Raw genomic sequence first — 27123 nt, 5'->3', positions numbered from 1 at the left:
CTAGGAATGTACTTTTTTTTAGGGTAAAATGTCAGTAGTAATTCCATTGTGTTAATTGCTTACCTTGTGTTTTTTCCTTCCAGCCCATGACACAGGACTCGTCATGCTGCAAGTAGCGATGGGCGGCGAGGTCATTTCTTCTTCTGTGGTGTTTGAATACAAGGCACGCGACCTTCCTGCCCTCCCATCATCTCAGCATGACTGGCTTTCTTTGGACGGTGAGACCATTTGGTGGTATATTGTGGCAACAAGGGGGGTGTCCGCTTATACTTTTATAGTTCCCACAAGGCATAATATTCTTTAGGTCATGTTAATTATACAATGTGTATTTAGTGTAATTATGGGAATTTTAATGTATCAATCATAGAAACAGAGATAAAACATTTTCGTAAATTGATAGATAAAATACTTAGGTTTTTATTTATTGACTCTGCTTTTACACAAGACACATAATAGGCAGCACGGTACACTAGTGGTTTCTGTGCCTGCCAAGGTTACAATCTGAACTCCCCAACTCTTTTGTGAAGTTGACTGGTTCTTCCTAAGCTTGCTGAAGTTATATGAGATTTAACCACATTTGGGGTTTGATCACATTTGTTCGTGCGTTTTATATTGTGAGCAACGTGGTTGACCATTACAATTAGCATGACCGCCTTGTACTTAGAGGTTGTGGGTTCATCTTCTGGCCTTTTTTTCTGGAGTTTCCCCTTTCACATTCCAAAAAGTGGCATGGCAGATTCACTGATGATTTTTCATTTTCCCTGAAGTGCGAATGTGAGGATTTGTGCATTCTCTGTTTGTCTATGACTGTCATGAGATTGACAACCAATACAGCTTATATCCTATCTGGCAGCTGAAGTAATGTTTAATAGGCCCTAGTACACACATCATCCTAATGAAGATATGGGGAAAATGGTTGGCTAGATCTTGTATGGCCCTCTGAGGAGTGAAACAGTCATAGTGTGGTGTAACTATTATTGAATTCAATGCCTTCATTGTCATTATACAAGTATAATGGGATGCAAAGCTTCACCATGAAGTGCACAAATACATAATCAACAATTAGGTAATAAATAAACACATTGTTAAAATAATAAGTATAGTCAAAATAGATAAGTGAGGCCTTATTTTTTATTTTTACAGTTAATTTGAATCCATCACTTTGTGTTGCATATTTCTGCCCAGCCAAAGACAGATTAGGCGATATGCTGGTAATTCTGCAGATGAGCGCAAGATGACTGATTTGTGGGAGAGATGGCTGGGCTGCCATGAGACTAGTCACATATGACTTCAATCGAAAGCAGCTCCTTTCATGCCTTATTAATGCAGTGCACTCGTCGCGTTCTAAAGCTTTGACGAGGGAAAAAGAACACATCTGTGGCGTTGAGTGGGCAATTGACCTCCAGACTTTGCCTCCAAAAAGCAAGTGGCCCAATCGTACGTCCTGGCAAATTCATTCGGGGAGCATAGTCTGTCAAGGTCTCAGATACCCCATTGTCGAATTCAGGGGTCTGGTCAAGCTGATCAAGGGTGGCTGTAGGCCCTGGTCTTTGTTCCAACCGATCTCGCACTGGCAGTTTAACATGTTGAAACAAGAAGCATCTGCAATATATTGATAACAATTTTAAGACACCTGACTGATGAAAAAGTGTCCTTTTGGTCACTTATATTGAAAAACCGCTACAACTGAGGCCTTTTCTTGAATAGTATCTGGTCTAATTGGTGGTTTTGAAATCCTCAGCTTTCTCTCAAAAAGGTCTATTAAGCACTGCCCTCACTTCAGATTTTTCATGTATTGATACTCTGATGAATATGAATTGGCTTTTAAGTAGGCTCAGAAAGTATCAATGCCTATTTTGTCTAGATAACTTATACATATGGGTTTTTGTGCTCTCAGAGTTAATGACTTATTTGCGTATTCATTATTGAAATTACTCTCAGAGTGGCACGGCTCAGTGGTAGGGAATTTGTTCATCAAATTCAGATGCTTCGGGTTCGATTACCCTACCCTTTTGACAAAGTTGACGTGTTCTTGAGCAAGATACTGGACCTTTGGAAGTTTACTCATTAAATATCCATCATTAACAATTAAGTGATGTAATTCACAGTTCATTCATGTAATGTAACTAGCAGAGTATGTTAGGACGAAAGCACAGTGAGCACAGTTGTTTACTAGTCAATTTCATTTCTTTTATTGGTGTGGCGGAGGGGGAAAAAATCTGAATGTATTTCTACATTGTCACTGTGGGAACAATCCCAATGCATGACTTTTGTCTGAATGCTGTCAGATATTAGCACCATTTTTTATCCAATTCCATCTGATCAAAAGTGTTGCAGTTTTATTAAAGGGTGATTACACTGACAGTCTTTGCGTTAGTTTGTGTTTGTAACACACTTGCCACCTCAGTAAAACATGTTTTGACTTTACCACTTATGCGTGTATGTGTGTGTGTGTGCGTGTGCATGTGTGTGTGCGCCCCCAGACTGCACGTTGCGCACTGCGGCAATGCGGCTGCACGGTCACAGCCTCCTGCATGTGCGAATGAAGGGCAAAGACATCGTGGCTCAATCGCCATCCTCTTACCCACTAAATGTTGCATTGATAACCATGACTCTGGACTTAATCAGTGCCAGATGGGCATTTTCTCAGTAATGAACAGAAGACTGTTAGTAAAATGTAAATGGGTTCAAAGTTCATCTGTCCACGTTGTCGTAAGACGTCTACTCCAGTTTAGTTGAGAGTGAAGGTTTCCTATGCATTGATGACGACCTAACGCTCCTGCTGCTCCAAAGTCTGGCGGGCTGATTTGAAGAGAAGAGCACCCCTGCTCTCTTCACATGCACTTGCTCTCTCTCTTTCTCCCTCTCCCTTTCACCCCCTTCTCTTTCTCTCTGTTGTTGGGAGTATCGACGTGTGTCGCACACTTCAAACTAACGCGCTTGAGCAGAAACTGGAACAAAGAGACACTCGCTGTTTGGGTTCGTAAATTGTCTGATGTCATTTCATTTCTAAATTGATGTCTGGAAATTGCTGTTTTGCGTCCATGTGGTGCATGAGTCACGTGTTGTTTATTCAGGTGATGCTGTTGTCCTAATGCTTTGTCTCGTGTGGTTTCATTCAAGTCATTTGTTCTAAGACATTGACTATTAGAAAGATTACATTTCCTCCAAATGCGGCCAGATTGGATGCTTGCTTATTTTTTGAGTGGAGAAAAAAAACTCAGAGGCTTCATTGGGAAGCAGACCTGAAGAACAATAACAGAACAACAAGTGCAGGGAGGCTTTTTGCCCCCGAGATCTGTTCACGCAACAGCCATCATGCTGTTGATGATTTGTTTTTATGCACTGTATATTTTCTCCAGTTGACCTGTTTAACACTGTGTGCATTGACATTTTCCTCTTGCAATTGTTATTATCTTTGGCATGTTTATGGTGGAAATTGCTTAAGTAAAATTGAGGCAACAGAGTAGTTAATAACAATCTCATTCACCAAAGGATAAAAAGGATAAGCTGCTCTATTAGCTTTAATAATGTTGCACATGATGGAATACTATTGGCCCAAAATATTGAAAAGTTCTAAAATCAATGTGTAACCAAATCAGAACTTTGAGTATGCCTGAAATGTGAAAAGGAGTAGGCAGCAAGGGGCGTTTTGAATAGATATAGATAGGAATAGATGTTTGAAAAGTACTGAGGTAAATTATTGTTGTTCTTTTGAATATGTTTATTGTTATGTTGTTCAGTCGTTTTGTTTCCATCCATTGGCGTATGTACATATCATGTGATTGATAGTTTTTTCAGATCGATTAATTGACATGGAATGTTTGGAGCCTGATGTTTATGTCACTCACATGGCTCCTCCTCCTTTTTTCTTCAGTCTGTGGGCTACATACAGCAGAGAGGAAAGGAGCAAAAAGGAGTGACATGATGTGCACTGCAGCAAACTGCAGCTGCACACATAGAGCGTCGCACATACAGTCATGCACAAATATTAAGTAGCAATAATATACTCTACATGATTTATTGCAGGATGCGAGCATTTCACTCAGCGTATATCACATTCAACTTCTACTTCACACACTGAGTGGTCCTCGGGATGGTCTAGAATAGGTTTATTATTCCATCTCGAGAGTGTCATTAGAAACTTAAAGCATACAAGTAAATATTGTTAGGAATAAATTATCCCTGCATCTTTTCTTTTCTGTAGATACACAATTCAGGATGTCCATCTTGGAGCGTCTGGAGCAGATGGAACAGAGGATGGCAGATATAACCAATCAAAACCCCAGCTCGGAAACTATGGCAACCAAGAGTGGCGGTATAGAGGGAGGGGGAGCCACTGAGCAGCAGTCTCAAGTAAGACAGCAATATGTCATTTAAATTTCTTGGACAAAAAAAAAAGAAGTACATCAAAAATCTAGTAATACTGATGATTGCAGCACAGATATCCACCAAAAAGGAAAATCTCTATTTTAATCGCTTTTACCTGTATTTGATCCCTACGTTCAGCTAAAATATGTGAAAACCATGTTTGTCGGACATTATTTTCTTCATCTACTTGCCAATTTATTAGCACCAAATGATCTCTTTAAAAATGTGCTGACAATTTAATCGCTTTGGCATATTTTTCCACAGATCTCTCCTGACCACAGTTCATTTGAGGGCCGTGTTGTGGTTGTGTGTGAGAAGATGATGTCTCAGCCGTGTTGGGCTTCCTCCAATCAGCTTGTCCATAGTAAGAATTCAAGGGGAATGACCTTATTGCATCTGGCTGCAGCTCAGGGTTATGCCGGGCTCATTCAGACTCTCATTCGCTGGCGGTGAGTAACAAACAATCATAGCAGACCCTCCAAAGTTGATGCATCATTTATATCTCACATGACAATTTGCTCTATAGTACCAAGCATGCTGACAGTATTGATCTCGAGCTGGAGGTGGATCCTCTTAATGTCGATCACTTCTCCTGCACGCCATTGGTGAGTGATCAATATTTCAATATATTATGGTTTAGGGGGGGCGGGTTTCCGTGTCATTTTTGTAACCACATCTTATCGATCTCTCTAGATGTGGGCATGTGCTCTGGGCCATACTGATGCTGCACTGGTGCTCTACCAGTGGGATCCGAGAGCTTTGGCTATTCCAGATTCTTTGGGACGCTTGCCACTTAACATCGCCAGGTCACGAGGACACACACGACTGGCTGAGCTCTTGGAGCAGCTGCAACAAAGTCCTCAAGTTCCGGGCCAGCCTGCTGACGCATGGTTGGACAGGTGGAGAGGGGGCTCAGAACTCAGCAGAATAAGCAACAGTCACTCCTCAAACCCAAACTCAGGTGTGAGAGACTATGTAGAATAAAAAATACTGAGCTGTATGAATTAAAATCCACATTTTGATTAACTCTATGTAGTGTAGGCGCTCCGGCGGCGCGAGTGGTTAGCACGTCGGCCTCAGTGGAGTTTGCATGTTCTCCCCGGGCCTGTGTGGGTTTTCTCCAGCTACTTTGGTTTCCTCCCACATTCCAAAAACAGGCATGGTAGGCTGATTGTACACTCTAAATTTCCCCTAGGTATGAATGTTTGCATGGTTGTCTTTCTCCTCTTGCCCAGAGATTGGCTGCCCACCATTTCAGGGTGTCCTCCACCTCTGGCCCAAAGTCAGCTGGGATAGGCTCCAGCACCCCTGTGACCCTAATGAAAATAAAGCAGTTCAGAAAATGAATGAATGAATGCATGTAGTGTTTGGTATACTATTGTGTATTCAGTTCATAATCCCCATCTTCTTGTGTTCCAGAATTGAGGAGATTAAGGACTGAGAGCCAACCTAGCAACCAGACCTGGAATCAAACAGGACACAGAGCTTCTCAGACAAGCCAGGGAGAGCAAGGGGGTCCACCCCCAGCTAAGAGACACAAAAGCACCCAGCAACAGCTTGCTAACTCAACCTCCAGCAACCTCAACTCCCTCCTTAACCACCGCAGTCCCAACACTCACCCTTCCCCTCAACCAAGTCCTCAACAAAGCCAACATCCTAACCTCATTGCCCGGAACGCACCTCCTGCCAGCTTCAATCCTGACCTTCCCCAGCTCCCCACTCCCTCCTTCTCCCACCTGCAGGCCAGGATAGGGGCATCTGGAGGGGGTGCCAGGTGGAGCCTGAGACGGACTCTGGGGCAGCGTAGTCTTGCCAGGAGGATTCTAGGGAAGGAGCGACTGGCTGTACATCTGCGCCAGGGAGTGCTTTCTGATATGGGGGAGGAGACAGAGCTGCTAACCTATCAGGAAAACACAGAAGATTTGCAGGTCAGGAGCAAATGCACATGCACACAAAATCCACACATTTCAATGTGGATTAAAGTGGTACGTTCATTTTAGGGGTGTGTTATACTCCAAAAATTATTCTTGTTTCAAGACACACTTTGAAGTTCTGGATATGGTTTCAGACACAGCTCGGTTAAGTGATATACAATCATCAAAAACATGCTCTGAAATGTATTCATTATTATTATCCTGGCATTAGTTTCGTAGTCTTTATGAATGCTGCAAATCTCCCATACATGAATTTTGTTGGTGGTGCAAGATCACGGCAGCCAAGCGGCCGAGTTGTTAGCGAGTTTGATCCCAAAAATATGCATGGTAGGCTGGTCCAACAGTCTAAATTGCCCTTAGGTGTGAGTATGACCGTGTATGGTTGTCCGTCTTGTTGTGCCCTGCAATTGGCTGGACACCATTTCAGGGTGTCCCCCGCCTGCTTCCCATAGTTAGCTGGGATAGGTTCCAGCACGACCCTTGTAAGGATAGGCAGTTCGGAAACAGAATCAATGGCTGCAAGAACGCATTGACCGACAGAGTGTGTTGCGTGTGTTTCACAGATGGACATTTCCATGCTGGCTGATCACATCATGGAGACATCCACTGCTCGTCTGAAGCAGGAGGAAATGGAGACTGAAACCGACTCCGCAAGGTCAGGCCTCAGCGGCGATGTCAGACTACTGTCTGGTTATCTTGCTGAGGTGGAGAGGCAAGTTAAACAAAAATCCAATGTTTTCATGAAATCGGAGATTTTTCGGCACTTGTTTTAGACGTGTACTTTTTATCCGCCCGCAGGTTCCTCAATGCCAATCCCCAGACACTCGGCCCGAAACCAAACACTCACTCGGGGCCTGAGGGTGAGCACAATCTTCAGATTAAGCCAGGCCTGTTCACACCATCTGACAGGAACCTCTTCCTCTCTGCAGCTGTGAAAGTGGAACGGTTGAAAACCGATTCTTCCTTTCTTGCCATGACAGAAGCTGAGCAAAGAGAGCTGTGTGTGACCATCAGGAATGCTCTGCACACCGTTAGAAAACAAAAGGTATCCATTACTTTGTATGATCCCCACTCTCATGTTACTTCATATTTCACTGAATATCATTGTCTATTTTGGCTGAAACACGTTTGCTTGCCTACATGACCAGCTTTTAGACAAACTCTTCCCATTGCCCCTTCAGGGTCCGATTCAGGAACAACGCAAGGAGATTGCGGCAGTGATTCAACGCTGCTATAAGAGATACAAGCAGGTATGATTCAATACCGGGTTAAAGTCACCTATAGATATTGATATATATAATTTGATGATATAGGTTAATCTTTGCACTCATAGTATAAATAGTTAAGACACTCATGCTACCCATACTACTTATTAGTGAAGACTAAGAACATACTGCGCATAAACCTTGAGATATGTAGTATTAAGGTATCCATTGAAAACTCAAATGACTTTTGTTATACATATTGAACTTTTGAGAACCCGGATTCTGTGTTCAGACATGTAAAAGTAGATATTTAGTGAGGGATTTTAACACTACATACTTATTGCATACAGTATGCACTTTATAAGCGGATGACCCTGGCAGCCATCCTGATTCAGAGTCGTTTCCGGAGTTTCCATGAGCAGAGGAAGTTCCAGCAGAGTCGCAGAGCAGCAGTCCTTATTCAGCAATACTACCGCTCCTACAGACACTCGCTCAGGTACAAAAAAACAGGCAAACGCTCGCTTGGCATCACAGTGTTTCATGAAAACAAAACTCATAACCCTGTCTCTGCTCGTAGCAATCTTCTAACTAAAAAACAGAACCAGGCTGCACGCAAGATATTGAGGTTCCTGCTCCGATGCCGTCACAGGTGAGCTATAAATGTCCCCTGCACGCACACTTGAGAACACACACGCACACACCCACACGCACACACACATGCATTCACAGCCCACTGCCACACGGGCAATGGTGCTAACAACTGCTGTTGTTTTACTGTTTCTACGAAGCCCTTTGATGGACCATAGGCCCCTGAAGCGGGTGAGTTTCCTCCCCCTCTCTGCTCTGGTTCCTTCTCTTTCTCTCTCATGCCTGTTTGCATGTGGGCGCAGGAGAGGCTGATCCAGGCTAATTATTCATCTCTCTCTGTCTCTTTCTGCAAATGTCTCCTTCTCTCCTCCCTCTCTCTCTCTCTCTCTCTCTCTCTCTCTCTCTCTCTCTCTCTCTCTCTCTCTCTCTCTCTCTCTCTCTCCCTCTCCCTCTCCCTCTCTCTTTCTATCTCTCTCTCTCTCTCTCTCTCTCTCTCTCTCTCACCAATCCTCCCTCACTCATCTTCTCTCTCGTCCAAGACTGCGGTGCTGCTACTTGTGCATGACTGACAGATAGATAGAGGAGCACTCTTGCACATGGCCTTCCTGGGGGCATGACATTATTTGGGGGGACTCAAGTGTCTTGCTTGTCTCCTTTTTTTGTGCCTTGAGCGGGGTGGGTTGAATATCCGGGATGGAGATTTTTTTCCAGAAAATAGCTAGTGGGTTATACCATGGAAAGATACACCAAGACGCGGACACAAAGGAAGGAAAAACAATCCCTCTAATGTGTGTCCAATTTGTGTTTTTACACCAGGGTCAGAGAGCAGAAAAAGGCCAGGGGTCCTGAGAGACCCCCGCCCGGCCCCACCCACAGCCCACTAAGCCTGTGAGCAATCCACTCTCCCCTTCTTTTTCCTTTCCAAACTACATTCCTCCCTGCACCCTCTTCTGCCCCCTTCCATTCTCTACTCGCGCTTTTTCGCTCGCCCCCTATCCTGTCTTCTCTCGAGAGGAAGAGGTTTCCGCCGACAGACAGAGGACAGGATAGGTGTCCATCATGGCAGCTCAGACAGACAGACAAACAGACAGACAGACTACTAGGGCGAGCCCAGGGATCTGGCACCGTCCACAGCACTGATCCTCCTCTGCAGTTTCACTGGGAGGCCATCACATTAACCTCATGGCATTCTTTGCACTCTTCATGGGTATGTTTCCAAACGGGAGGAAGCGGATGGCGACGGCGTGGCACGGCCCGCAAGTGGTGAAAGGCTCCGGCTTGCTCGCTCGCTCGCTCACCTTCGCCAAAGGCAAATTTGACTTACGGTACTCATGCAAATCCCGTTGTGTTTTGTACTGAAACACTCGATCCATGAAAGGATATGAAAACATAAACCAAAAAAATCACTTCTATGTTGCATTTGCATGCAAGTTCTTTCTCCGTTCTTTTCGCTTTTTTCCTCCTCTCCCCGACCTTGAAGAGCTCTGTAAGCAAACCATCCTGTTAACGCGGTACTATAATCACACTGTCACCAACCTCTCTGACTTACATTACTTACAAACTTATCAATCAGTCACCTGATCAAGAGAGGAGGAACCACTTGAATGTAAGAGGAGCATTGTTTCCATGAGGGTCGGGGTCTGAATTAACGATGTCTTAATTTGTTACATGGACTTTGTATGGAGTTTGTTCTCAGAGGCGCGGCACTTTGCTCGCCCGCGTGGTGTCTGTGTTCGTTCAATTCAATGCATGTGTTTGAGCCGTGGGCTCCTGCATGCTTGCCAAACTGCTTTCGTGTTGTTTCTTTTGTATTTCTATGTGTAGTTGTGTCTCACTGTTCTCATCGACTTATCCTTGCCCTGCGTAATGTGAACTGTGTAAGGACAAATGACATATTTTGGGTGCTTTTTTTTAAGGAAAAAAAAAACAAACAACAACAACAACAAAACAAAGTTTATTTATTTAGGGGTCTGATTATTTATTTGAGTGTTTAAGCTTGAGACTGGTTTCCCCCGTTGTACGCTAAATAATGACATGTTGCGGTGGTTGAATATCTCTGTTGGCTTTTTTTTTCTTCGATTTTATCTGATTTTTTTTTTTGTGTTATTTTTTTCGTGAACCTCTAAATCCTGGCTGTGGTTTTGAGGAAAGAGTCCCATACAGTAACATTGCCTTGACTTTTTGCTGACTGAGAGGTCTCTACGCTTGCTCTGTACAGGACACGGGTCCAGTACCTACCCCGATAAAGGGCACTGATCCCCATAATAGCCCATACGGGCAATCAAATCCATATTTTGGACTATTGCATTTTCATGTATATAAACTGACGAGGTAAGGGGATAACGAGGACCCTGCAACTTTTTCATAAGAGGACTGTATTTAAGATTATAAATTATTTTACTCCCATAATGAGAACTTAACCTAGAGACCTGGCTACACAGGACGGCTGTATTGCTTGTAAATAATGTAGATATTACAAACTGAGTAATGTGCATGATATTTAAGACGCAGAAACAACAAAAAGAACATGTTAGTGGCTATGGACTATGAGAGGATTTAACGGCTTCACTTTAAGAGTATCCAGTATAAGTGTTACTGAAAAGAACATTTTGTTCAAGCATGCAAATGAAAAATCTAATGTTAGAATTACATAAGTGGGAAAACAAAGTTAGCTGAAACAATGATCTTTCAAAACAAAACATTTACACGTTGTGCTTTTGTTCCTTGGCTCGCAAAAATCAAGCAATTTTTGCCAGTAGTGCCAATTATTATGAATGCTATTTTGCCTAATACTTGCTTTTTTTGTTGGGTGGGGAACAAAACCCAAAAGATATCAGTAAGATGCACCGAGGCCACACACACACACACACACACACACACGGACTTTAAACAGTAGACAAGATAGTAATAGCTCAATGGTAGTTTGACTAGAGGATGAAATTAAGGACGCAATTCTTGAAATAACGGTGATTAAGATGCTGACTAGACTATTTCAATGTGATTGCATTGACCCCATTGAAAAAAAAAGGCAAGAGGGTAATCCATTCTTTAAAATGTGGTGGTGCTTCAGCAACATACGACCTTAGTTTCAACTTTCACCATTTAGTCAAACGGAATGTCTCATGCCCACTCCTTACATATCATTTCAATCCTTTTTGCTCTTCATTGTCACTGCCGTTCTATAAAATGGAAAGCTCTGTTTAGGAAGTGCCTGATCAATAACAGAAAAGTGCAAGTTAATATCAGGAAATAGCTATTGTATGTTCTCCGAATGGCTGCCAGGAACCTTTCTTCTTTCTCTTACGTGGTGTGTTCAAAAATGACAGTGTTGGACTTGATTCAAGTTAAATGTGAGTTCAAAGTTACATGCACTTATATGTCTGAAGGTTGACTGAATGCTCGTGGTCATTTTTTTTTGTTGCCCGTTTCTTTGTGTGCATTGGGCAGCATTAAAACTACGACTTCTTTAAATTCTCTTTTCAAATCCTCTTATCCAGAGTCCATCGGACGTCTTTGTGTCAGAGCCAGTGTCCTGCACGGGTTCAAATGGAAAACGTTCTTGTAGCATTAAGCCTAAAATAAGAACGCATTGTTTCCAAACAACAGAAAGACTGTCCTGTACTGTACTGTACTGAACACTTTCTCCATTCACTCTCTCTTTTTCTCATCCTTTGGCTCCCTATTTCCCACACATGCACACACACACACCACACATACCACACACACACACACACACACACACACACACACCACATACCACACACACACACAATTGCACGCAGACACAAACACAAGAAGGCCACAGTCTTTCTCTCTGTGCTTATGTCTAGGGGAACAGAACAATCTCTCCCTTAGATTTTACTCAGGGTTGAAGAACAGGGAGATGATGTGTGGAGTGTCACTAACTCATTGCTAATACAGCTTTGTGTATGCATATGTATTCCATATGTTGGGGATACTCCAGTTTTGTTTTATCTATGAATACAATCCTCTCATTTTCTAAGGTGGTTCTTGACTGGCCCTTCTCCCATGTGCTTATTCTGTCGTCTCATTTTGTGAGGCAGTGAATGTGATCTGTTTGCTTCTAAACTGGAACGTGTGTCCTTTTTTCTACAAGAAAAGAAAAGTTTCGAGTGATTTCTAATGGTCATACACGCACAAGATTAATACAAAAAAATTATTGATTGCTATCAATCACAGCCACGTCTCACCTTGATTAGAAACACTAGAAAGTTCAGTGCTCTATATTTGGAAGATATCTCTAAACATCTTCTTACTATCTTTCTCAAGCAAACAATCCTCCCACATCACCACAACTCCTTATTAGCTTTTCAAAACGCTGCAAAATCCTTGCGCATATGACAGTTAATGCAGAAATCACTGTTTGTGTGTAGGTAAAGGATGTTGACTAGAAGAAAAACAAAAAGTAGATATGAGTGAGACAGTTACTGACAGATGTGTGGAGACGGACTCTCTTTTCCCCGCTGGTGTGCCTGGAAAATGAATGGTACCTGTATAATCTTTATGCCTTGTCTCTGAGGCGGCGTGCCCAAACACCACATTGCATGCAAGAATGATTAACCCGCATAGACAAGCTAAGGCTTAGACCTCTCCACTTCCTGTCCCCGTCTTCCCTCTGTTTCATCTTCTGCTCTATTCCAACCTTCCTTGCCTGCTATTGTGTTCTCCATGCCTATCATTCCTACCTATTCTTTTGTAGCCTTCTTTGACTTCCTATGTTCAACTTTTGTTTTGTTTGCATGCACAAGCATCACAAAACTGTTGATGTTTTTAAGAGAATATTTTGTTGCTGAGGCCATGCAGTGTTTTGAATATTGCCCTTATATGTGGAAATTGTCCTCTGAATGCTTTACATAATTTCTGCTGTAAAATGAAATCAGAATAAAAAAAGAAAATTTGCACTTTAAACTGTCTTTGTCTCAGATTTATTTGGGTATACGGTAGGTTTTCTCTTTTGTCAAAAAAAGTACTAATTCATTAAACTATCGTGTACCCTTTCAATGAGTTATTTTAATTGTAATTGAGTGTGGAATCCAGTCATTTTAGATAGTGTCTAGCACCCCTTAACCCTGACCTGGATAAATTTTGTTGAGAATTGATGCAGGGATATATCTTTTTATTATTATTTAGGTGTATTATTTTTATGCAACATTGAAATAACCTGACAAACATGATAAGGCATATGGTTAATGATGAAAAGCTTTATTACTGTGATATAGGAAGCTTATATTTATAATTTTTATTTGGAATGTAGGTGGCACACGTTACCATATTCTAGCTATATACCTTATAACAGCTTATGCCATCCATAAGATGCATTTTTATATGAACTTCATGTTGCTTTTTGCAGATGCACAATAGGCCAATTGGTAAGAAAACTGGTGGAAGGGTGCACAAACATTTGACAAATGATCTGAGCTTTTACAACATCACAGACTATTTTAATCAAAACAAATGTCTTAAACAATTGCTTCTTTTTTCCTATGAATGGGTGGGTTGATTCATATTGCATGGAATATTTGGAGCAACAGCCCACCCTGAGGTGGATGGTCCACAGGAAAATTACTGGTAGGACAGTGACGTCAATCACATTACCGTAAAGCATAAGATGCGCATTTGAATTTGCCACTCAAAACAAGAAAACAAATGATATTAGGCACTTTATGAATAGAAGAGACTGTTACAGCATTTATTATTTGCATATAGAGAATGTTTTTTATTTTTTATTTTCACGATAGCACGCTCAGTCAGGTTCGATTTGCCTTGAGAAGTATAACTACTAACATTACGGTAATCACCGGAACTGACATAGGAATCGCAGCTGATATAGCGATGTGGGGTTTTTTTCCGGTGTAAAATGGGGTTTTCTCCCTGAGGTAGAAGCACTTCATAGTAGATTTTAACGAATATTTTAACCCACTGATGGATTTATTTTAGCACTGATCTTTTAAATATAAATGTATAAAGCGATGTTTGGCAGGTGATGTTGTAAATGTGGAGGTCTTGCGTGCTCTGCGGCTGTCAAGCACTCCCTCGTCTGAGAAAACAATGCAGGCCTAGCTAAAGTTAGCATCTTTGGCTAGCAGGCGGAAGCTACTCGGGTATCTGCTCCATTGGACCGCAGTGGGGACTCGATCCTCGGACGACGCCGTTTTCATACTCCGTGACAACACAACAGCCGGTATGTAACACACACATCTATGAAAACACTTCATTTTCTTTCGACGATCAATGTAGTGTTTTTTGTCTTTTTTGTGTGCGATCGCTGAGTGCCTCCTTGAAGTTACATTCGGCCAGTTAGTGAGCAAAAACGACTTAAGTGTCGTTGCGCTAAAGATATTCTCTCAAACATCTTGATGCATGTATTGATATCCAGTTATTGTCACGAAAATCACTAGGGATATCATCTCTTAATTTGCTGATGGAATTATATTTAGGAGGTTTCGATCGTGGCTGGGTTTTAATTCGGGCCCGACATGTCTACGAAGTCAACGCTTTCACAATGGAGTAAAGGCGCTGCTGCTGCTGCTGCTGTAAATGTGTCTGAAATCATCACTCTTTTTCCTTAATATCGTATTTTTCCATTGTGATTTTAACATCAATTCAATTTACTAGTGTATTTTGTACATGGACAATAGTGATGTTACCAATGTGTTATTACAATGTTGCGGTGTCTTCTAGGCCACCGGCTAATCCAACAGACTGGTTTCGCCGATTAAAGCAGTTTGCAGCGGCCCTCACGCAGAATCAGCCGGCTATTAGGTTTATTTTTTTCCCGATTGCCCTAGTTTCTAAAGACATTAGTAGTCTGACAGTCGATATGTATACTGACTAATAGATTTGTTCGTGTAACGAAGCCAAGAACATGTTAGGAGTCACGCCCTTCTTTTATAATTCTCGCCAGAAAGGCTAGTGTTCAGTTTGGGGAAATCTCTTGCTAATCATTTTTTTTTTTTTTATACAAGATGTGGTGTCACAGTTCCTCTTTTGGTTGCTTAAAATGTTAGTTTTATTTTATTCTTCTATTAAGAACTTTCCAAAATGTGGCACATTCTGAGAAGCTTCGACTTCCAAAACACTGCAGGAAAGACAATTTGTTGTACTTTAGAACCATTTAATGGACTAATTCATGTGTTGGCTCACAATTTAGATTTCTTCATTTTTAATCTTGGTTCTTGGGAAGATTACTTAACTGTTTTCGTTGCGTGTGCCTGTGTGGTGCTTCGCCCACATTCCAAAAAGATGCTTCTGGCTTTATTAGGCTCTTAATTGTGCTCAGGGTGAATTTGAGTCTTTGCCAACAATTGACTAATGACAAGCCAAGTTGTTGTTGGCAGTTTCTCGCACAAAGTTACATGGAATTCTAATTTCAGTTTTAAAGGTTTCCTGTTAACCTTTTAGATTTAATATTTGTTTTTCAGCGCTATAGGTTAGATGGTAGATTATGCAAATTTTTCAGACACATGTGATTTGTCTTTTTCAGCAATGACCTCTCAACTGCAAGTCTTCTCGCCTCCCTCCATCTCCTCCAGTGCCTTTTGCCGTGTGAAGAAGCTCAAGGTGGAGAGCAATGTCTGGGACGTTTCCACTACCGAAGCCTACAGTTCCATAGCGGGCCAGTCGGCGTATACCTTTACCCCAGCCATGGCCGTCCCCCCATTTGCACCGTCCTTGGTCTTCCCCCCGACAGCCCCCGGATCTCGGGGTCAAGTGGTGGTTCGCGCAGCTGACAGCACCGGTAGTCTTCCTCGGGGTTCCAGTCGACGCGTCGCCGAGCACGTGTCCTCGTCCTCCTACGCTCACGTGGAGCCGGCCTCGGAAACCAGAGGACACAGACACGGGCACAAGAGAAAGATGGAGGAGACCAATGAGGGGAGTGGCAGTGGCTGCGGCAGTGTGCAGATTTTGGAGGAGCTGTCCGCTCCCGCCGCCACTTTCTCTACACGTACGGGTGGCGGCGGAGGAGGCGGCACGGGCCAATCCATACCTCACTCGGCCCCAACCACCAAAAGTAGTAGCTCCAACGGTGAAGGCGACTATCAGCTGGTGCAGCACGAGATCCTTTGCTCGGTGTCCTGCAGCTACGAAGTGTTGGAGTTCTTGGGAAGGGGCACATTTGGACAAGTGGCCAAGTGCTGGAAGAGGGGCACCAATGAGATTGTGGCCATTAAGATACTCAAAAATCATCCTTCGTACGCTCGTCAGGGACAAATTGAGGTAACATCTCATCTTGTTTCATTAAATGTGTAATGTCCACTTAAATTGTTATTATTTTTTGTATCGCAAGCTTCCTTTGGCATATACTACAAATGCATTTTTTTTTTTTTAATTCCAGGTGGGCATCCTCAACAGGCTGAGTGCAGAGAACGCGGACGAGTACAACTTTGTGCGCTCCTACGAGTGCTTCCAGCACAAGGGACATACTTGTTTGGTGTTTGAAATGCTCGAACAGAACTTGTATGACTTTCTTAAGCACAGCAAGTTCAGCCCGCTGCCTTTACGCCACATCAGACCGATTCTACAGCAGGTATCAAGATCTCACAGGCAAAACTTGTTTGATTAAAAAAAAAAAAAAGGGTTGCACTCAAGATAACACATGTGTTTAGGTGGCCACGGCACTGATGAAGCTCAAGAGCTTGGGACTAATTCATGCTGACCTCAAGCCTGAGAATATTATGCTGGTGGACCCTCTCAGGCAGCCGTACAGGGTCAAGGTCATTGACTTTGGCTCTGCTAGCCACGTCTCCAAGGCTGTATGCTCAACGTACTTGCAGTCTCGCTACTACAGGTATCAGGTCGACAGACCAACAGTATTTTTAATGACATTGCTATATTTGTATTTCTAAATGCTTGCTTTCCTGTGCAGGGCTCCTGAGATCATTTTAGGTCTGCCCTTCTGTGAGGCTATTGACATGTGGTCTCTGGGTTGTGTGATCGCGGAGCTCTTTCTAGGTTGGCCTCTTTACCCGGGAGCCTCGGAGTACGATCAAGTCAGTTTCACAAGTCATGCTCATATAAACATTTTACTTGGTCAAATTATGTACAAATGTGTTTTTTGTTCCTTCCTTTTTTTCTCCCCCAGATCCGCTATATTTCCCAGACTCAAGGTTTGCCAGCTGAGTACCTACTGAGTGCAGGCACAAAAACCAGTCGCTTTTTCAACCGAGGGCCAGATGCTAGCTACCCACTTTGGAGGCTCAAGGTCAATATAGCATGTCAATGATTCCGTCGGTCATTCTGTTAAATCATGGGCTTCCTCTGATGGCTAAAAACTTCCAATCAATCCCTTTGAAATGAGAAATCGTGATTGTATGTATTTTTAGACACCATCCGAACATGAAATGGAGATGGGCATCAAATCCAAGGAAGCCCGAAAATACATCTTCAACTGTTTGGATGACATGATGCAGGTAATTTCAGGAATAACTTTTTGTTAGAGAAAGCACATTTCATACGCCCGTAATTAAAAAGGAAACTAGATAAAACATTCTAATATGAATATGTTTTTCCAAGGTCAACCTCTCGTCCCATTTGGAGGGGACTGACATGCTGGCTGAGAAAGCTGATAGAAGAGAGTTTATAGACCTGCTAAAGAGGATGCTCCGCCTGGACGCTGACAAGCGGATCACACCTACAAAGACTCTCGGTCACCCTTTTGTCACCATGAGCCACCTCATGGATTATCCACACAGCTCTCAGTAAGTGTACTTTCTAAAGTCCATCGTAAAAATAACACTGAATAAGACTTAATGTTCTGCTGACAAATCTGTTCAAATGTCATGCTTTTTAATTTTATTTTGAATTTTGCTTCACACAACAGTATATCTGGTTATACTTGATCCATGAAATTTTCATTCGATTCCAAATTTCCTTTCCAAAATTTATTTTTAAATAAATATATCCCCCCTTTTTTTCTGTTCAGCGTCAAATCGTGCTTCCAGAACATGGAAATCTGCAAGCGCCGGAGCACATACGACAGCAACAAATCCCTCTACTCCACCAATGCAGTTCCCAGTGCTGCAGCAGGAAACCTGACTGTTACTTTCAGTAGCCAACTCAACCAGCATAACCAGGCGAGCTCAACACCATCTCTTTTTTGTTTGTGACGTAACCTCTAAATGTATTAACAAGTCGATGCCCTACAGGTGCCTTCTGCGGCAGGAGCGGTGCCTTTGTTAAACTATCAGCCAGCTCTGTACCAGCAGGCCACGATCAACATTCCTGGTCTGGCGCAACAGAGTGTCCCTATTCCAACTCGTCCAGCTGGACTATGTAGCCAGGCAGAACCCTTCCAGCAAACTCTTATTGTTTGCCCACCTTCCACCATTCAAGGTAAGAGATGCAGTGTGGTGGATGAGGTACAACATGGCCTCACCTTTTTTTCCTGCTTTAATGCTAATCATTCTAATCATGCTAAAATGATCTCCAGGGCTACAGTCATCAAGCAAGAGCTCTACCTTCCCTGTGAGGATGGATAACTCTGTTCCAATAGTACCTCAGAACCAGCCTGCCCAGTCCTTGCAGATCCAGCCCAGCATGCTCACACAGGTAGTTGGGTGGCTGCCGTCATTCCTGAAATGCATGGGCCGAGATTTGTGCCATCAGAAACTCAATTTGAATTTCTAAATACTGCTCGTGAATTTGAAATACTTCATTTGAAGAATTGACATATGAATTACGTTGTCTGATTTAATTAATGTCATTGGAAATTGATTTTCATGATACAAATTCAGTTTGAAAATGAAAAATTCATTGTTTTTTTCCCCTCTTGGTCAGGAAGCAGTGACCCATGGCCTTTTAAGAGCAGTCTTTAATTTGCTAAACTATTCCAGTATTCTAAATTTTTAGTGTAATATTTCAGATTTAGTTTAGAAATGACATTTCTGATGGCACAATGGTCAGTCAATAGACACCTTCTAATTTGTCTCTTACATATATCACTCAGTATTTGATTGCTGAGCTGTTTTCTCACTGATGTGGGCTTATTTTCGTGGCAGGATTTGTCATTTTGTATAAGAAAATATTGTTTGTGCCCTGAATTCTGAGTTGGTAATTTGCTGTGTCATCATGTGTCACCCACATCACTTGCACTGGTTTCATTCATTTCATATGTGAACCAGAGAGTCAGTGTTTTGGCTTCCTTGTCCCGTGAAGTGGGAAAATAACTAGTGCCCTGATTGCCTTTCTACTTCAGCATAATACACTTTGTACTTACAAATCATTTGTAACTGCAGCCAGGGAGGGCTCCAGACTGCAGTCTAAATCAGCTTGGTTTTTCCTTTCATTTTGTCACAGCGCAAGTACATTTTTCATCTGCTTGCACCTCTGTGAACTATTAAATGTGCTGATACATATCAGCATGTTTAGTGGTATTGTTGCCGGAAAAAAAAATTGGGGGGCAATCCTAAAGCCTTGTTGGCAATCTTGTGCAAATGAGATGTCCAATATTTATTAGCCATAGATTGAAATGTGTGGAATTGTGCATATTTTAAATACAGTGAATTGCTCATCGCGTGATCCTTTAGGACCACTCTAGGCATATTTGACCACACATTTGGGTTTCAGCTCAATGGGCCCTAATTTCTTCACATTGCATATGACGTGTTCAGCTTGATTTATCTGCTCTCTAACTCACACGGCAGCCACAAAGGACGTATGCTTTTCTCTCACTGACTTCCCCTATCCCCCCCTCGCATCCTCCAGGGTTCCTGTACACCCCTGATGGTGGCCACCCTGCACCCACCCTCATCAGGCATAGCCTCCCAGTATTCCCTACCAGTCGGGCTAGGTACTGGGGTGGGTCGGCCCACCCTTTTGGAGCACACAGCCACGGTGCTGGTAAAGAAGCACGAAGAACCACGTGCATTTTCTTTCATACCGACCAGGCGTCGTCTATCCCCTGTCCCACTTTCTTTTCATTTCTTTGCCTTCCTCTCAATTTCTACAATACACATTGAAATCAGTATTACTAATTGTGTGTGCATTGTATCAGACAGAACACATACTGTGTACCCAACTGAAAAGCCTTAAGATATATAGGAGTTTAGATGATTTTGGAGACATATTTGTTCTAAAAATCAAGTGTGCTGGTTTGGAACTCCCCTTGTGGGCCCAGCGGACGGTTTATTATTATTTTTTTTAGGTGCACTTTGGTTAAAAACATATCACCTCACTACCACCTTTTTTTCCCCCCACTCCTTACTTCATTCACTCACGCTGACATTCTCCCACTTTTTCCCCTTAGGTGTGCTAAGGGCATGGAGCGCATGTGGTTCTGAGTTGTTCTGCGCTTTGCTTGAAGCTTCTCATATCCTGTCCTCCTTTTTGGTTTCAGCTCAGGATGGTGTGTGCTTCCAAAGCACTCCCCACAATTTCACTCTGACATACTTTCTATTTCAGTCCCACAACGTATGGCATGCTGCAGACATACTCTTGTTGTCAGTTAACAAAAGAAAAAAACGACTAACTCCCGTTTCTTCTTTAACAGGCACCATGATTTGTTTGGTTTTGCGCATCCTGATCTGTTTCCAGTGCTTCCGTGTTTGTGCTTTGCATGATTTCATTTTGTTGAGTTGTTAGCAGGCCGTGCTAAAAATAAGGGAATGGCTCGGGGAAGGTTGCTCACTTATCTGGTGCTTTGCCTTACCCCGAGACTGGCTCTAGGATTGTCTTTTGGTCGATTTTCGAAGCATGGCCTCATTTGCCTGACTTTTTGTTTAGTTGCCAAAATGTTAAATCGATATTACCTTGATTGAAATGTGAACCCGTGGGCCACTTCTCCCAGCAGGCCTGGCCCACTGGAACGCAACAAATCCTCATCCCATCATCGTGGCAACAGGTCCCGGGCATGGCCATCCACAGCTCTGCTCACCAGGCAAATATTGCTGAGTCGCCACGGGACTCCCATCACTCAGAGGCCACCGCTCAGCAGGGGCACAATTGGAGGTATGTCAACCTAACGGTTTTCCCAAAGCAAAGGGGGGAAACTTAAAAGCTTCTTTATTCTTCTTGATCATTTCAATTCATTTATTGGCTGTATTAAATGACAATAGACATCCAATCTATTTGAACTGAGAAGGGATACAGCCAAATGTTGCAATTGATTGGATGTCTACTAGTGACAGACTAATTGAACTGTACATGAAAATAGATGCAACGGGCCTACATTATTGCGACTTTTCATTGTCAATGACACTGCAATCATTTTTTTTTAACTTTGGATTTATTTTTTTAGGAGCACAGCACAAACCAAAACACAACAAGAGCGGAAGAAGGTCAAAGCCAGACGAGGCGAAAACAGAAACAGGTCAGTAACAAAGAGAGCAGAGAGTTTTATTCTGCATTTTTTTCTTTTTATTTATTTAATTAAGCTGTCTTTCTTTTTGACCCAGTAAGATCATGGAGAACAGGTTCTCATTTATAATGCTGTCCCATAATGAGACAGAATTTTTTTTTTTTTTAATCTGAAATGAAAATGCCGCTGGAGATATTAAAATATTTTACTATTGTTCCCCAATTTCCACCATGTGGTTTAAACACTGACTGTCTTTATGAACTTATTCAGGCGACTCATTTTTTTTCCTTCTGCTTGTGTTTAGGGGTATCTCCACTGCATCGGTGCTCAGCGCCAATGCCGTGACCTCATCCAGCCTCATGGCCACTTTGTCTCAGCCCATCGTCATCTCCGACACCCCCAGCCCGGCAGTCAGCATCATAACCATCCACAGCGATACCGACACCGAAGATGAGCGGAAGTTTCATCCAGCCAGGTGAGCCTCCCATGAGCCCCCTTTTAAAGGGTATTTGACCCAGCAACTCGCAGATTTTGAACTCCGCCGTTCCTCTTCTGAAGCAACGTCACATTGGGCCAGCGCACCAACGTCATCAGCTGCGTGACCGTGCACGACTCTGACTCGTCGACCGCCAGTCCCCTGACCCCGCGCCCCCGCGCACTTAACGCAGCCGGCGCCTCTCGTCAGGCTAAATCTCTGGCTGTGGTGGCGCCTTCGGTCAAAGTTCAGGCGCCCGAGAGAGGCATGGCTTCACGTAGCCGCCCGGAGACTGGTAAAAAAAAAAAAAAGCGTTCGTATATTGAAAGTGTCAGTAGCTGATGTGATTTTTCAATCGTTTTTGTTCCCCTTTTCCCCACCAGTGAACTATATGAAACCTAAGAGAATGTCTCATCAGCAACCAAGTAATTCAGGGGAGGGCCCAGAGCGACATGGTCTGATGCTGAGCCAGTCCCGCCCCTTGAATCTCAGCCAGGTCAGGCCGCTTTTTATGCCAAGTCCACACAGGGCCGCTGGTTCCCACCCACCTGCTAACTGACACTTGCGTTACTTGTCAAAGGTCCAGCCCTTGGTGTCTTCATCTCAGGAGCGTATGGGGGCCTCCCACGGCGACTCGTCCCTGCGCCGCCAGCAGACCTTCCCGGCGGCCGCCTCGGCGTCCCACTACAGCTTCCCCGAGGTGTCGGCGCTGGCCTCGGTGTCGGCCGCCGGGCCCGGCTTGTACACGTACCCGGCCTCCACCGCCCTCTCGTCTGCCTCTCAGGTCATGGAGCAGCTGCTGGGCCGCGGCCACGGTGGCCACGGACACTCGCCCTCGGCTTACGGGGCCGCGTACGCATCCTCCTCTTCCTCCTCCTCCTCCAGGAGAGACTCGAGTGGCCGCAAGGAGTCCGTCAGCAGTCTTCTGCACGGCCTCCCGGCGGTCTATCAGCAGCAATTTGCCGCTGGCTCTCCTTATGTGAGCGTGACGCCACGAGCCGAGGCATACGCTGCCTACCAGCTAAGCCCCAGACGTCTGGCGCAGTACCCCTACCTATAAGATACCCCCCGCCCCTCTTCCTTGTCTTACATAGCACCACCAAGGGACGACTGTCACTTATCCGATTGCTGCTTTTCATCACGATACTTTTCCTTGAGGAAACATGATCTTATCCCCATATTTCACCCACTTCCTTCCTATTAGGCGTTGTGCTTCTTGTTTCTTTGTGAAGAGAGACCTTGCTCCTGTCACAAGCTGCGACGGCACTTTTAGGCCAGCGTCCCTCCCAAGCTAGTGAAGGACTAGCTGACACTAATCCACTCACTCACTCCCTGTGTTTTAGCGAACCTAATAATAACTGTACTTGATCTCGTCTCTTTTTGCTCTGTTTAATTTATGTTTCGTCTGCGTAAGATGGGAAGATGTCGGCGTTGGGTTTAAGCTGCGGAAGTTGGCCCAGATGTGATGGCTCATTGTTAATTTATGTGCACATGTGCTAATGTGTTTATGTAGTGACTGTTTTAGGCCAGATGAACCATGCAATAGGTTTTTTGATTTTGTGCTTTTCTTTTTAACAGAATGTATTTATGATGAGTGAGAAAAGGCTGGCAAGTGATATGAAAATCGTTTTTGGGGTTGTTTCAAAGGGGCAAAAAGGAAGTGATTGTTCATCCTTAAAATATGAAATGAATCACCATAGCAATTAAATGCAACATCCTTTAGCCACTGTTTTTTAGAAACATTATGGGTTTGAGTAAGGCCAGTTTTTATGTAAGAAAAAATATATACCTTTCCTTGATAATTGTGGATTCTTGCATATGATCTGAAAGGTTTATTACTTCATGTCATGTAAGAAGCTGGCTATGTATCTTACAATATATATATATATATATAATATATATTATACATTATATATATTATATATATATATTAATTCATTCAGCAATTGCAGAAGAGAGATGTTTCCTTCAGGTGACTGCGATGAAGACTTAGGCTTACTGTGGGTTCTAAAAAGCTTTTTAGCCAGTCCTTCCCTGTTGTTTGCATCATTTTGTGTTGTAATGTCTGAGTATTTACTGTAATTTGACCTTATTATAGTAGTGAAAGAATCTACTTGGTAGAACTAATTCAGGGAAATGTTTCAGCTCTATATTCCACCATCACTATTTGCAATAAAAGTACCACCTACACAATGCCATTTTTTTTTCTTTTCAATCAAAACTTTTAAAGCTAAACAACAATTTAACCCTATGACATACTCATTAAATCAGTGCTAGCCCTCCGGTCTAAATGCTTTAGAAATCTATTGACACCAATGACAGCACCTGAGTGAAATAGAATACTAATGTTGAGTTTAACCTAATGCAATGTCACATTTGGAGGACCTAAACCCACATAGACAATTCGACCTATATTTTTTAGGAACTTGAGAACCGAGGTGTGACAAAAACACATTGAATGCGTGAAAGTTGAGATCCTGTTTGAAATATATACATCGTCTAATTCTGTATGGTTATTATATGGGATATAATACCAGAGAGCAAACTGGATTTTTTTTTGTATTTTGACTTTATACTACACAATACCAGAAAATACATTTGATAACAAAATAAAAAATAAAATACATTAGATAATGTACAGAAACAACTTTGATACAAAGAATAAGATGTGGGCTAACATCTAATATGTTCTAAAGGACCATCATGGATCATCGCATTCATAATAAAACAGTTGAAGACTTTTTGCAGCGTGGATTTTAAAGGAGTGCCATCTGAATTCAAGCTGTGGAGGAGAAAGAAGAGTTGTTTTTGACTTTTAGACTTCAACACGATGAATGATGACAATGAACTTAATGGCCAATCCATTTTGTCTAGAAACAATCAGCAGATTTGGATGTCTATCACTACAGTTAATGTGTTGTTATATAGACGAGAAGTGTTCTACTTACAACATTGGCCTCATGAGCTCCTCCAGCGATTCGTCTTGCTTCCTCTTCTTGGACTTTTCCTTTGGTATCTGATCCCAGATCTCAGTGTTCACCCACAATGCCTCGGCCAGGTCCAAACTGCTTTGAAAGGTGGTGATCTTACGACACATGGGGCAGCAGATGGTTCGGCTGGCACTGTCCACACTGGCTAGTTTCTCCAGACAAGAAACGCAGAAGGTGTGACTGCAGTGTAGCAATCTGGGAACCCGCTGACTGCGCGAGTACTCGTGAAAGCACACCACACACTCCAGATTTTCAGTTGGCGACATGCTGTGGTCACTTGACAGTCTGTTTGCACATGACAATTTATGTTACACTCATTTGATTGGCATTGAAAGTTATGTTCCGGGTAATCTATTGTAATCTACATGTGTATTTTATGAATGGTTAATGTGATTTAAAAAAAAAATGTCATTACCAAAATGCTTGCATGATGTGTATTTTAGATACTATGTTAGCAGGTACTTACTTTTCAGTTGAAAGTGTTGTTGCAGTATGAAGTTAGTTCAGCGTTGGTTAGACGGTTGCTTGCCGTCCTTCTTTTATGCCACACCATTGTTTATTTATGTCACGTGACACACTGCAGAATTCCAGAGAAGTCTTTTTTTGACAGCGTCATGACTAACACCATTCACCTCACAACAGGGTTGCCATCACCTGACCGTTATCAAGAGTAAGAAATAACCTCTAACAGCCTTCCAGGGTGATTTATTTGCTGACATTTTTATTTGCAAACTTTGCTCCTTCACATTACAAGTGGTCACATGGAAGTAAGTGTGGTTCCATTTCATGTCATACATGAGCCCTTAACAGTTTTTTTTTATTCTTTTGCCTTATAAACAGGTTCCAGCAGCCAATATAATTCATTTTTGTCTATACATATTTACTTGTTTTCCTGTTATGTCCCTCCTGGCTTCCCTTCCCTTCCCTTAAGTGACCCAGGTGTTTGTCATTAATTAGTCTTCAAGCCCTGTATGTGTATTCAAACAAACCTCTGGGTTCTGGCACGTGTTTTGTAGGAGTATTGCTTGGTCACGTGAGTAATGTTTTACTTCTTTGTTATGTGTTGTTTTATTAAGTGAACTTTGTCCCACCTTTTATTATTTTGGATGATTATTTTTGCATTGAACTACTAAGTTGTGCAAGCACTCCCTTCTGTTTTTATTTTTTATTTTTTTGCTTCCTCCATCCTGGTTTCGACTATGCTGTGCGGCCGAGGCAATATATTATTATTAATATAAACATGTGACTGAAGATAATAAGAAAAAAAAAGACTTTGCACCAAAGTATAGATGTGTTCAACTTAGATAAATAGGAGAAAACGTGCCATGTAGATTTATTTTCATTTAAATGTAATATCATGAGGAGGCTTGAAAGCTCAGTGGTTAACACATTGGCCTCACAGTTGTGGGATTGATGGTTAGATTCCAGGTTTGGACTTTACTGTGTGGATTTTGCATGTTCTCACCGTGCTTGAATGGGTTTATTCCGGGGGCTCCGGTTTCCCACGACATCCCAAAAAATATGCCTGGTAGGCTGTTTGGTCACTCTATATTGCTCCTAGCACCCTCTATGACCCTTTTGAGGATAAGTGGTATGGAAAATGAATCAATGAATATCATATTATGCCTTGCAGTAGGGTCTTTTCTTTCCTCTAGCGGTAAGAATGTTAACATCTGATCTTCACTAAACTATACATAGTATTTAATTTATTTTTATTTATTTTAATGAAAAAAATAGCCTTACTATAGATGGCATTATATTAAGGTTAGTCTTACTGTTCATGGTCTTTTCTAACAAATAAAAGCATTGATATACATGATCTATTTAAAAAAAAAACAAATAAAAGCTTTGATATGCATGGTCTTTTTTAAAACAAATAAAAGCCTTACTATACTATTTACATGGTATAAAATTAAGATCTTGCTGTTATCAGCACAGTAAAAGATACAGTTTGAGGTTCTCAGGACATTCTCGGGAAGTGAAATAATATTTGAAATAAAGATATGATTATGATGACGTTAGAAGCGTCAAATGCCGAGCGCAGGACGTTTAGCCTTGGGACGTGTTCTTTATATATTGTAAGGAACTTACCGCATATGTCGGATAGCCTTGTAAATATGACATTATGAGGTAACATTGCCTTTGATGCATCTTTTTTTTTTTTTCATTTTGTATGTTTTTGTAGGTATTTCCTATCAACATCAGGAAGGGCAATAATCCTGCTGCAAAAGGCAAGTGACATTAA

General features: G+C 42.4%; 2 protein-coding genes and 1 long non-coding RNA gene across 13 annotated transcripts in view; 2 read left to right on the top strand and 1 right to left on the bottom strand.

Annotated features, from left to right (window-relative positions):
• LOC144202630 (calmodulin-binding transcription activator 1-like) overlaps positions 1-13027 on the top strand; it is a 56076-nt gene extending 43049 nt beyond the window's left edge. For 4 of the 10 annotated variants that reach the window (XM_077725488.1, XM_077725485.1, XM_077725487.1 and 1 more), the window contains 11 exons: positions 84-218; positions 4208-4356; positions 4636-4820; positions 4898-4976; positions 5065-5332; positions 5791-6299; positions 6869-7017; positions 7104-7350; positions 7487-7555; positions 7861-8159; positions 8915-13027. In XM_077725488.1, the coding sequence (XP_077581614.1) occupies positions 84-218; positions 4208-4356; positions 4636-4820; positions 4898-4976; positions 5065-5332; positions 5791-6299; positions 6869-7017; positions 7104-7350; positions 7487-7555; positions 7861-8159; positions 8915-8990 (2165 nt within the window). In that variant the 3' untranslated portion in view covers positions 8991-13027. Of the gene's footprint in view, positions 1-83; positions 219-4207; positions 4357-4635; positions 4821-4897; positions 4977-5064; positions 5333-5790; positions 6300-6868; positions 7018-7103; positions 7351-7486; positions 7556-7860; positions 8160-8298; positions 8330-8914 lie in introns of all 10 variants that reach the window. The other 6 variants (XM_077725491.1, XM_077725489.1, XM_077725490.1 and 3 more) reach the window with 5 other exon arrangements.
• A 919-nt stretch (positions 13028-13946) lies between these two features.
• Positions 13947-24081, top strand: hipk1b (homeodomain interacting protein kinase 1b). 2 transcript variants are annotated; one of them, XM_077726316.1, is made up of 18 exons: positions 13947-14300; positions 15603-16336; positions 16455-16646; positions 16726-16907; positions 16986-17109; positions 17202-17321; positions 17443-17529; positions 17633-17817; positions 18042-18192; positions 18265-18451; positions 18549-18667; positions 19823-19957; positions 20904-21064; positions 21354-21425; positions 21718-21888; positions 21972-22183; positions 22272-22384; positions 22469-24081. In XM_077726316.1, exons 2-18 carry the CDS (start codon positions 15605-15607, stop codon positions 22946-22948), a joined length of 3423 nt encoding a protein of 1140 aa, XP_077582442.1. In that variant the 5' UTR covers positions 13947-14300; positions 15603-15604; the 3' UTR covers positions 22949-24081. The 2 variants fall into 2 exon arrangements, with proteins under 2 accessions (XP_077582442.1, XP_077582443.1); XM_077726317.1 differs by lacking the exon at positions 19823-19957 and having other exon boundaries at positions 20907-21064.
• LOC144203071 (uncharacterized) lies at positions 24053-25782 on the bottom strand. Its single transcript, XR_013327610.1, has 3 exons — positions 25345-25782; positions 24837-25163; positions 24053-24670 (listed from the first exon to the last, which is right to left on the bottom strand). It is a non-coding gene; the product is annotated as an uncharacterized LOC144203071 (long non-coding RNA).
• Between the last annotated feature and the right edge of the window lie 1341 nt (positions 25783-27123).

This window comes from Stigmatopora nigra, chromosome 10 (genome assembly GCF_051989575.1).
Source record: "Stigmatopora nigra isolate UIUO_SnigA chromosome 10, RoL_Snig_1.1, whole genome shotgun sequence".
NCBI classification, from domain to species: Eukaryota; Metazoa; Chordata; class Actinopteri; order Syngnathiformes; family Syngnathidae; genus Stigmatopora; species Stigmatopora nigra.
This window is presented reverse-complemented; position numbering and strand designations above follow the sequence as displayed.